The sequence below is a fragment of the Coccomyxa subellipsoidea genome (assembly GCF_000258705.1).
Source record: "Coccomyxa subellipsoidea C-169, whole genome shotgun sequence".
NCBI lineage: Eukaryota > Viridiplantae > Chlorophyta > Trebouxiophyceae > Coccomyxaceae > Coccomyxa > Coccomyxa subellipsoidea.
The window spans coordinates 559,315-570,234 of record NW_005178018.1 but is presented as its reverse complement, the minus strand read 5'-3'; the positions used below and the strand labels follow the sequence as shown (position 1 = coordinate 570,234).

Here is a 10,920-nt window from a genome sequence, read left to right as displayed (position 1 = left end):
GTGCGACTGGCACCTGTGTAATAGCGGGGGCTTCCCCTTTTATAAAAAAAAAAAAAAAAAATGCGCAATGTGTTTGCGCGGCTCACCCCTTGGGTATCCCTCGGCCAGACGGATCCATCGTGCGCCCCGCTACCTGTGGAGTACCGTGCCGGAGAGCCAGAGCGTTGGCGCAAGCTTACAGAAGACCACCCTGCCCAGGGCTTTAGGCTATCAATAGTTTTCCCTGATCCCTGATTCAATGAAGAACAGCGACTTCTTCAAGCAATTTGACACGGATGGCGACGGCTACATTTCCTTCACAGAATACCTGATGATTGTCACTTTCCTTGCAATTCCCTTGGAGGATGTTGAGATCATATTTTCCATGTTTGATGACGATGACAGTGGAGCGATTTCTCTGCAAGAGTTCAGGAGAGTAACCACTGCTCTGAGATTACGGTTGAGGCGGGTCAGCCACCTACAACGCACTGGACTGCAGACAGACACAGGGGATGAGACACAAGGGTTGCTGGTGACCTTCTTTGGGAAGAAGGGGCAGGATCAGCTGGACCTGAAGCATTTTGCAGCGTTCTGCACAGAGTTGCACGCAGAGCTTGTAAGGCTGGAGTTTCTCCATTATGACATCAAGGGACAGGGTTACATATCTGGGACGAGCTTTGCCCACAGCCTGGTCTCTCATTGCAACATGCGGAATGTGGACCACTTCCTGAGCAGAATTGACAATTTACCTGATAAGATCAAGGCCTTGAAGGTGACATGGGCAGAGTTCCAGCAGTTTGCACAACTGCGACAAAATGTGCACAAACTGGCGGTTGCCCTGGATTTCTTCTACTCCACAACGGACCGGATAGGCCGCGCCGATTTCCAACGCGCTGTGGCCAAGATCCTGGGAGACACACTTGCTGAGGACTTGGTGGACGTCATCTTTGCTATCTATGATCCCAAAGAGCAGGATAATTTGGCCTACAAGGAATTGCTGTATGCCCTGGAGAAGAGAGAAGGCAACATGATATATGCCAAACAGATGCTGGATTTGAATTCTGACACAGAGGTGCAAAGTGTCTTCAGTCGCCTCAGAAGCTCTTTTATGCCACAATAAATTGTGTACTGTAGTGCCATGCATGTTTTGTTCTGTAATTTATCTGGCAAAAAAAAAAAAAAAAAAAAAAAAAAAAAAAAAAAAAAAAGACCCCTTTTGCCTTAGAGCCCTGGGACCACAGATTGCCTACCAGAAGCTTTGCGCCTCTCCTACCTCTAACCTTTGCCAGCGCGGAATGGGGCTCTGAGTCACGTGCTTCCACTGGTCGAGGGACCTGTCGAGCTCGGCCCAACACGGCCCCGGGGGTGCCTCCTTCACCCCTGGGGCACTGGCCTCGCCACCCAGTGCCGGTGGCCTCGCCCACCACCGGACGTGTTTGCGCGGCTCACCCCTTGGGTATCCCTCGGCCAGACGGATCCATCGTGCGCCCCGCTACCTGTGGAGTACCGTGCCGGAGAGCCGGAGCGTTGGCGCGAGCTTACAGAAGACCACCCTGCCCAGGGCTTTAGGCTATCAATAGTTTTCCAATGATCCTCCGATGTTTCTGTCTCACCAGCAGCCCCAACAATCCCCTTGGCCTGTCATCCGTGGCCTTTTGCCTTAGTGTCTGTCCTCCTCACCATTCACAGTAGTTCATTGAAGGCTATCTGAAGGGTTTAGGGTTTCCAAGCCCAGCATCCACCTTTGAACCTGAGCGGGTGTCTAGGACCTTGGACATGATGCCTCCTGCCTATCCCCGCCTCCGATGTGGTGGGTGTGTGTATCTGGTCGAGTTCTCGCCAGCCTACCTGTTTTTCGCCTCATTTGCGGCTTCATATCTCCCATATGCCACCGTTTGCTTGTGCCCCACCTTGCTGGCAGATTGAGGCATAGTTTAGGGTCACATTGCCAGCCCCGAGCGGCACCTAGTGGTAATGGGTCCGAACGCGATCCTGTTCCATCCCTGTCGGCCAACCGTATAAACGTGCCTTTCATGTCTGTTCCACCACTGGTTGCCCGCACATCCATAATTGCCTGCCAGTGATTGATGATTGCCTGCTTTGCTGTGACCCCTGCCTCCAGCTGCAAGCCCTAGGCTTGCCCCGTGGGTCCTCCAACGTCACCTCAGCGGTGTTGCGTTGCCGGCGGGCTGGAGTGCGCCTCTGGGGATGAGGTTACCCTCTGGTGCTTGGGACATGTCCATCGCTAGGAGCCTTTCTGTTGCCTTTCTGTGGTATGCCTTCATGCTTGCGCTTCTCTTAGGTATCGCATTATCCTCCTGCGGGAGTGCTCTGCGTGCCCCAACTCTGACAGGTTTCCCCAAATATCCTATTGCATGCGTGCTGGGAAGCGTGCGACTGGCACCTGTGTAATAGCGGGGGCTTCCCCTTTTAAAAAAAAAAAAAAAAAAAAAAAAAAAAGTTTTCCAGTGATCCTCCGATGTTTCTGTCTCACCAGCAGCCCCAACAATCCCCTTGGCCTGTCATCCGTGGCCTTCTGCCTTAGTGTCTGTCCTCCTCACCATTCACAGTAGTTCATTGAAGGCTATCTGAAGGGTTTAGGGTTTCCAACCCCAGTATCCACCCTTGAACCTGAGCGGGTGTCTAGGACCTTGGACATGATGCCTCCTGCCTATCCCCGCCTCCAATGTGGTGGGTGTGTGTATCTGGTCGAGTTCTCACCAGCCTACCTGTTTTTCGCCTCATTTGCGGCTTCATATCTCCCATATGCCACCGTTTGCTTGTGCCCCACCTTGCTGGCAGATTGAGGCATAGTTTAGGGTCACATTGCCAGCCCCGAGCGGCACCTAGTGGTAATGGGTCCGAACGCGATCCTGTTCCATCCCTGTCGGCCAACCGTATAAACGTGCCTTTCATGTCTGTTCCACCACTGGTTGCCCGCACATCCATAATTGCCTGCCAGTGATTGATGATTGCCTGCTTTGCTGTGACCCCTGCCTCCAGCTGCAAGCCCTAGGCTTGCCCCGTGGGTCCTCCAACGTCACCTCAGCGGTGTTGCGTTGCCGGCGGGCTGGAGTGCGCCTCTGGGGATGAGGTTACCCTCTGGTGCTTGGGACATGTCCATCGCTAGGAGCCTTTCTGTTGCCTTTCTGTGGTATGCCTTCATGCTTGCGCTTCTCTTCAGTATCGCATTATCCTCCTGCGGGAGTGCTCTGCGTGCCCCAACTCTGACAGGTTTCCCCAAATATCCTATTGCATGCGTGCTGGGAAGCGTGCGACTGGCACCTGTGTAATAGCGGGGGCTTCCCCTTTTAAAAAAAAAAAAAAAAAAAAATGCATAAGGCATACCGATACCGATCGAATCCACCAGTGACATCATAGGATTCCGGGCAGCACACAGTGGCGCTGCACAGTTGAAGCTCTGCTGGAGCGCAAACTGCCTAAGACAACACGACGCCTGTCTGCAACAGCGTCCCTCTACCTGGAGCTATTTAGGCAGAGGCCAAAATACGAATTCAAACGGGACATAAACTGTGAAACTGAACTGTGATTCTACAGCCTGCAGCTGAGAACTCAGGGAACTGTGCGCTGCCCGGAATCCTATGTTGTCACTGTTGGATTCGATCGGTATCGGTATGCATTAAGGGACATTGAACCCTGAGGCCTTCACCTGCCGCTTGAGGTCAGCGGCTGCCCCGAGTGACTGATATCTCCAAGTGGGCATGTCGGCAAGGTATGCTGGGATCTCCGCTGCGATGCGCTCACAGAACGGCTGATCATCCAGAAGCTGGAGAGGCAGCCTCCAGGCTGCAGAGCCGTGTAGTTTGCTGGCTGGTGAGGTGAGGCTCAGGCTGACTCCCAGGTGGTCTCCTGGGTAGCCCACCACCTGACCCATCGCGCGCGGCTCCCGGCTGACTCTGGCGCGCAGCTGCTCCGATATCAGCCAGCGATCCAGCCGCGCTGCTGACTGGCCGGAGGTAACTATGTGGGTGAAGGCACGCCCGCTGGGGTGAAGGTCCCGCCAGACATCGTGGAGCCGGTGATCCATCTCGACACGCCGCAGGCCGGTCCAGTATCCCTGCGTCCGCTGGCCGGGATGCCCGGCAGGGTCCAGCATGTCCCTCTGGCCAGCGATGCAGTTGAAGTCCCCACCCACCAGAAGCTGCCTGTCCGCTGGCAAGCTGGTAAGCAACTCCTGCGTGTAGTAGTGCGGCCGCTCTGCGGCCGCTGCAGGCGCGTAAATATATGCGACCGTATACGGCTGCCCGTTGAATGTGAAGTCCACGAGGAGATGTGCGGCCTGACGCGCTGCTGCTGCGCGCTGTGATGTCTGATGTGCGGGCTGTGGCCCTGAAGAGGACCGCTACGCCGCGGGACTGGGAGGTGTAATGGCACCAGAACGCGGGCCCGCTCCAAGTGCAGCGGAGCCCGTTGAGCTCCTCCTGCGCCCAAGCTGCCCCCTCCTCTGCTGAGTTGTGGTGGGTCTCCTGGACGAGGACGACGTCCCACTTGTCACGCTCCATAGGTTGAAGAGGCAGCGCCTCTTGTCTTTGTCCCAAAGGCCGTTGACGTTGAGGCTGAGAAGGCGCAGGGGGGCCGAGCGCCGGCGGCTCATTGCGGCGAGGGCCGCCGTGCCGGCGGTCCTTCTGGCCTGTGTGTCCTGTGCTCCTGCGGCCGCCGCTGCTGCTGCCTTGGCCTTATCCAGGTGGACTGCCTTGGCCTAAGCCAGGCACTCTGTATGACCATGCTCTCCTGGCCTTTTCCCATGACACCCGCTCGTTTCTTCTCATATTTTGGTCACCTCCACCGTGAACCGACAGTTTCACTGGACATCTATATATATATTGAAAGGAGGAACCTCGCTTACACACGCATGCTGGTCGCACGCTTTCCAGAACACATGCATAACGATATGTTGCGTTGCCGGCGGGCTGGAGTGCGCCTCTGGGGATGAGGTTACCCTCTGGTGCTTGGGACATGTCCATCGCTAGGAGCCTTTCTGTTGCCTTTCTGTGGTATGCCTTCATGCTTGCGCTTCTCTTAAGTATCGCATTATCCTCCTGCGGGAGTGCTCTGCGTGCCCCAACTCTGACAGGTTTCCCCAAATATCCTATTGCATGCGTGCTGGGAAGCGTGCGACTGGCACCTGTGTAATAGCGGGGGCTTCCCCTTTTAAAAAAAAAAAAAAAAAAAAAAAGGACGTCTGCTTCCGCGCGGCCGCACACGGCGGCATCGCGCTGGTGGACATCAAGGCCCAGATCCTGGCTCTCCAGGCCAAGGTGGTGGGCAGGCTGTTGGAGCCGGAACAGCTGGCCTGGAAGGCCTACTTCGACCACTGGCTGTACAGGAGCACAGCCTGGCTGGCAGCGCAGGAACCCGGCACGGTGTCAGCGCGGCGGCAGCACATCTGGCAGCTGGGAAGATTCCTGCTCTTCTCCACCTTTGCAGCGAAGCATGTGGAGGCCCCGCAGCGCGTACGGCAGTACCTGCATGCCTACCAGCAGCTGCGGCCCCATCACCTGCGGAAGCCGGAAGCGATCGGCTACGACGCAGTCATGGGTGAGCCACTGTTCTTCAACAGGCAGCTCACGGATGCAGTCAGGCAGCCCTTTGCCTGGGAGGACTGGGCCAGGCTTGGCCTGGTCAGGATCAGCCACCTGCGCGATGTCGTGCGCGGCCCGGAGCATCCGGTTCGGATGGTGCGAGAGCGCGTGCCCATAGAGAAGCGCAATCATGAAGGCAAACCGCTGACAGGCATGAACTTGTCCCAAGCACCAGGGGGTGACCTCATCCCTAAAGGCGCACTCCAGCCCGCCGGCAACGCAACACCCCTCGGGTGACGTTGGAGGACCCACGGGGCAAGCCTACGGCATTGCATCTGGAGGCAGGGGGCACAGCAAAGCAGGCAAGCAACAATCACAGGCAAGCAATCACGTGCACTGCAGGCAACCAATAACGGAACAATCCTGGAAGGCAAAGCTGTTCATGGAGGCTTGGCTGCCAGTCAAGAAAACAAGGATCACGTTCGGACCCGACACCACTAAGAAGGGGCGGGATTGGAAACCGCAGTATCAAACCTAGGCCTCAAACTGCTGGAATTGTAAAACGAAATGATGCATCAGCACGCCGATCCGGCTGACTGGCTATGAAGGTAGGACACGATAAGAACTTATCTTGGTTGGCAACGTATGCTCTGCCTAGCAGGTTCTGGCAGACGCCTGCTTGCCTGACTAGCGCGCAATGCAAGCCTCCACTTTTTGTGTCGATGGTAGGACGATTTTTCACTGGTATTGGAGTAGGGTTGAAGATGGAGACGCAGACGCTGATCCCAGTTCTTCAAGGGGCAACACAATGGAAACAGGCCGGGCTGTCCCAAGGTCTCAATAGGGAACAGAAATGCCTGAGTGACGTGGAGTAGTAAGTCCTCCTCTTCTGTTAATGGTGCCGCGTATTGTGCGAGGGCCGCCCAATAATGTCCCAGTGCTGCACCAATGCAGTTTGTGCAAAAGAATGAGAATTAGTTGCTTGGATCTGATGAGTGCGGATATTGCACGGTAGCTTGTCTACAAACGCAATTTTGGTTTTCCTATCTGGCTCCTGCCCGTCCTCTGTCCTCAAGCATGAATTTGTAATAATATGCTAATCATCTCAGGGAGCAGAGTGTGCTAGAAAGTGCCAAGCAAGAGTTTTAATCATAAGGATCTGTACTGGCAAACTCTGTTCGCAATTCATCAAAAGAAGATTCTGCCATTTCCAGATTTCGCTCGCCGAGCAGCTCCAGGTTCTTGAAACTGAAGTTGAGAAAGTGCTCTGGATTTAAGGCAGAAGAATCTTCCTCTTGACTGCCTTCGTGAGACCCACTGCTCCGCCAATCAACCATCACTGTAGCCCCGCTGCTGGAACATTCTTCTCGTGGTGCGAGCTGTGCCATTGCCTCAGCCTCCTGCAGGAGGGCGAATTGCTCACTTCAGACACGTCCAATTCATCTTCGTCTCTGTAAAATAAGCAACCCGGATTGATAACCCTGAATTGCAGGTGACTGGCTATGGATAGCATTCGATAAGTCATTCAATCACTATGTATGTCAGCATGCCAGCTTACCTCCTCCTGGTCTTCATCGCTTCCCATGCCACTACCGCATTCGTCATGACGCCCATTGCTTTCAGGGAGTGGAGGGCGAGATACATTTGTGCATGGACCTGAACAACACAAGCAGATCTTTCTGAAAGATTTCCTTCCCAACAAACACATGGGCCATACATTCGAGGTGGGCTTCGATCACACACAAAGAGCAACGGCAAATGATATGCTCACAATGAAGACACACCTGGCTGAGTCCTGGTACTCTGAGAAGATGTCACGGAACCCTCACCCCGGGGCGAGAAGGACGACTGTGACACAGCCGCACTGCTCTGAATGTCCAGCGTCATGCTGTGCAGGGACACCTGCAAGAGCAGACACAATCAACTATAGCCACAATGCACATGAACAGCAGCAAGCTGATCTGCATATAAGTAAACAAAGGACATGCTTAGGGTCAGGACCTGTTTTGGAGCAAAGTAGGTCGTGTCGGTGTCGGACTCGAGGTGAGGTATGAAGACGGCTTTGGCCTGCGCCAGGTTGTCCCAATCCAGGCCACCGAACCAAGGGTGTGCCTTGATCTCTGAGGAGCCACAGTGGCCGAGGCGCAGCTCCGAGTCCGGCTGGATCAGCTGATCGATCAGGTCACGGCACTCCGCAGACATGCCACTGTCTGGCCACTCGATGCGCCTGTTCAGGATGTTGTCGAAGATTTCCTGGGCGCGCACCCAAACAACATTGACCTTTGCCTTCAATCGGGTTCTTGTTGCGCAGATTCAAGTGTGGCTTGGGCAGCAGACGCATGCACACCCCGATCACTAACATGCAGCCACATCAGCGCCCTGGAGCGCACCTCAGGTGAGTCTGCGTTGAACGGCGGCATGCCAGTGACAAACTCATACAGAACCACGCCGAGGCTCCACCAGTCAACCTCGCTCCCATGCCCCGTGCCTGCCAGGCACACACCTCAGTGATACATCTGGGGCCTTACAAGAAATTTCACATACGATCCTGCAACAGATGTGACAGCAGCCAAGAGGCTGTTTTTGTGAGAGCTGGAGCGCACCCAGCAGCAACTCAGGAGCCAGGTAGTCAGGCGTGCCCACAGCGTGGCGGCGCTCATAGGAGGGAGCGGACAGCGCAGCATCCATGCCCAGCTTCACAGGAGACAGCGCGGAAGACAGTGCCTCTCTGATCCTGGCGCTCTCGCCAGCCGCTGTGCACACACAGCCAAATTCACCTCCAGCACGCAGATCAAAGGTGCACGTGTGTTGAAGCTTGCAAGGCATGTGTTCCTTTGTAATGTTTGCGCCTGCCCCACAAGCTATGGGAGGCCCCACCGCTGCCGGTGTCGGAGGTGCGCAGGCGTGTTCGGCGCTGGCCGTCATCAGACAGGCGCAGCCGCACGGCCGCCTGCCCATCAAAGGAGGCAAAGCGCAGCGGGGAGGATGCCGCGGACGTGCTCATGCTGCGCGGCGTGCTCTGCCCACTGTCACTGTCCCTGTTCCCCCAGTGAACACACTCGGTTTTAGTCGTTGCCTCACATGGAATACATCTCAGTGCACATGCCACATGCATGTTTTTTCAATTGTAAATAGCGAGCATGATCCTGCACGCACATGATCTGCAGCTCGCCGACCAGCTCGTCCGCACGGTCAACCACACCAACACAACTGAGACCGAAATCCGTGGCTTTGATGTGTCCGCTGGCTGATATCAGCAGATTGTCAGGCTTAACATCCCTGCAAGCCAGAGGACTTCAGCTGGCACTTTGATGGACACAGGAAGCTTCTGACGCCTCATTAAAAATCCAAGATTGCCCGATCAACATACCTGTGGATGATGCCTTGCTGATGACACCACTCTAGCGCCTGAAGTCAAACACAGCAGTAATCCTTATCAGAACCGTTCTGCAGAAGGCACCAAAACTTACACATGCACTCGGGTAACAATGGCAAATGGCAGACGAAGCGCGCACCAGCACGGTCTCAGCGATGTACTGCCGCGCGACCCCCTCGTCAAGCGCGCCCATGCTGCGCAGCAGGCTCGCGGTGTCCCCTCCGCTGATGTACTCCATGACGATGTATAAATTGTCCTTGGATGTGAAGGAATAGTAGGAGCGCACAATGAAGGGGTTGTTGGCCGACGACATGATCTCCTTCTCAAAACATGCGTTCTCCACGAGGTTCTTCCGAATCAAGTCCCGTTTGCGCATCACCTGCCAGCATGCACTCAGGTCTGGCCGCCTGGGGCACGAAAGTTGTCACATCAGAATCAAAGGGCTCTGTCATGGATGGCAAGCTTTGCTGCTGCACGCAGCATTGCACGCTGCATGCACCCATGGCACTGCGGTGCATGCAGGCTCACTGGACACAGGTTGAGGCTCAGCAATTACTCACCTTGATGGCAAAGAGGTCACCGGTAGCGCGCTTGCGAGCCAGGTACACCCGCCCAAAAGCGCCGCGTGAGATGGGCTTGATGACCTCAAAGTCCTCTATGCTCACGTTGACGTGGCTGGCATGTGTCCCAGCAGAGCTGCCAGATGGGCCAGACCCCTCTGATGCCAGAGCCTCGCGCAGCACATCGAGCTGCACGCCATAAGAGGTCCAATGTCAACAGTCCGGACAACCTGTCACTTGTAGTCTGATGCGCACAATAGCAGCGACAGCTGTTACTGCGGATCCGAGTGCACCTTCAAGCTGATCAAGTGATGCGCCCGTTGGGCACAAGCTTGGAATGTGATGCTGGGCGCTTGCGTGCTTCCAGAGAGATCTCTGCCCAACGCCTCCTCCACCTTGCTCAATGCCACCTGACGAGCAACACAACGCCCCACTTCAGCAGGAATGCAAGAACACCACAGTACTCCTCTGAAGAGCATGTCAGGTTCTTGTGCATCTCAACACTCTCACGTGAGTGTGAGATCGAGCAGCACCTGGCAGGGCTCCAGAGCCCCTCCTGCAGGCAGGTCTGCTACCCTTCTGCATGCCGACTCCAAGCACGTGTACAGCGCAAGGAAGGGAGTTGCGGCATGCTCCCCAGCCGCTTCAGCAGTGAGTGTCGCCAAGGCTGTCAACCTGTCGCTCAGGCCAGTGTCAGCCTCAATCCTCCTCTCCAAGAACGCACAAACAGTGCTGTGCCGCTCTATAGCTTCTGAAGGCACCTGCATGCATGCACACCCATCGTCAAGCTACAAAGTTGACACAATCCTAAAAAAACTAATGAACATGTTGAGGCCTTCGCTTCAAGTGCCCACAGAGTAAAGCAGTGCAGAAAATTAGGCATGGTGCGCAGGGCACACCATCTGTTCGCAGATCCTGCAAACCACATGGGTTCGAGGCGAGGCATCATAGCTCTGTGGGCTGCCAGATCCTGAGTCGGGGCTGTTAAGACGAGGAGTGTGCTGCCGCCTGGCCTGTGGTGTGCCCTGGCTGCTGCCTGCCTCATCTCTGTCATGCTCCCATGCACGGGCCTGCGGTGCAAAGACCAGGGGACCTCACGCATGGAGACACACCCAGAATTTGACATGGTAGCGCAAAGTACATGAAAGGACTCCAGTGACAGTGTTACAATTGCACAAGCATGCAAAGATGGGGTAGGAATGTACCACATGCTCGGGCGAAGAGGCGGGAGAGAAGGGGAAGGGCGCCGGGCGCTGAGGGTCCAGCCGCAGCTTGGGCTGGGGATATGACAATGATCTCGACCGCGCCTTATGCGGGCCAGCGGACAGCGGTTGCGCCAGCGCCATGGGCGGCCCTTCCCCGTGGCGGCCGCGTTGCTCTGAGCCTGGTGATGGTCTGGGAGGGGTCTGCCGGTCGGTAAGCGGCAGCCCCTGTTTGTGCAAGGGACTATTGCGGCGCGGCG

At 55.8% G+C, this 10,920-nt stretch overlaps 2 protein-coding genes across 2 annotated transcripts; one reads left to right on the top strand and one right to left on the bottom strand.

The window, feature by feature from the left end:
• Positions 1 to 238: 238 nt before the first annotated feature.
• On the top strand, positions 239 to 1,099 carry COCSUDRAFT_20846 (putative calcium binding atopy-related autoantigen 1; the record flags this gene model as incomplete). The annotated part of the gene is made up of 1 exon (XM_005642791.1): positions 239 to 1,099. The coding sequence occupies one exon, from the start codon at positions 239 to 241 to the stop codon at positions 1,097 to 1,099; it is 861 nt and encodes a 286-aa protein (XP_005642848.1).
• A 6,343-nt stretch (positions 1,100 to 7,442) lies between these two features.
• COCSUDRAFT_20886 (serine/threonine protein kinase 15) lies at positions 7,443 to 9,563 on the bottom strand (the record flags this gene model as incomplete). Its single annotated transcript, XM_005642790.1, has 7 exons — positions 7,443 to 7,775; positions 7,913 to 8,010; positions 8,126 to 8,275; positions 8,713 to 8,801; positions 8,893 to 8,930; positions 9,038 to 9,277; positions 9,459 to 9,563. Coding segments are annotated over 7 exons (1,053 nt in total), but the record flags the coding sequence as incomplete, so codon positions are not given.
• Positions 9,564 to 10,920: the final 1,357 nt, after the last annotated feature.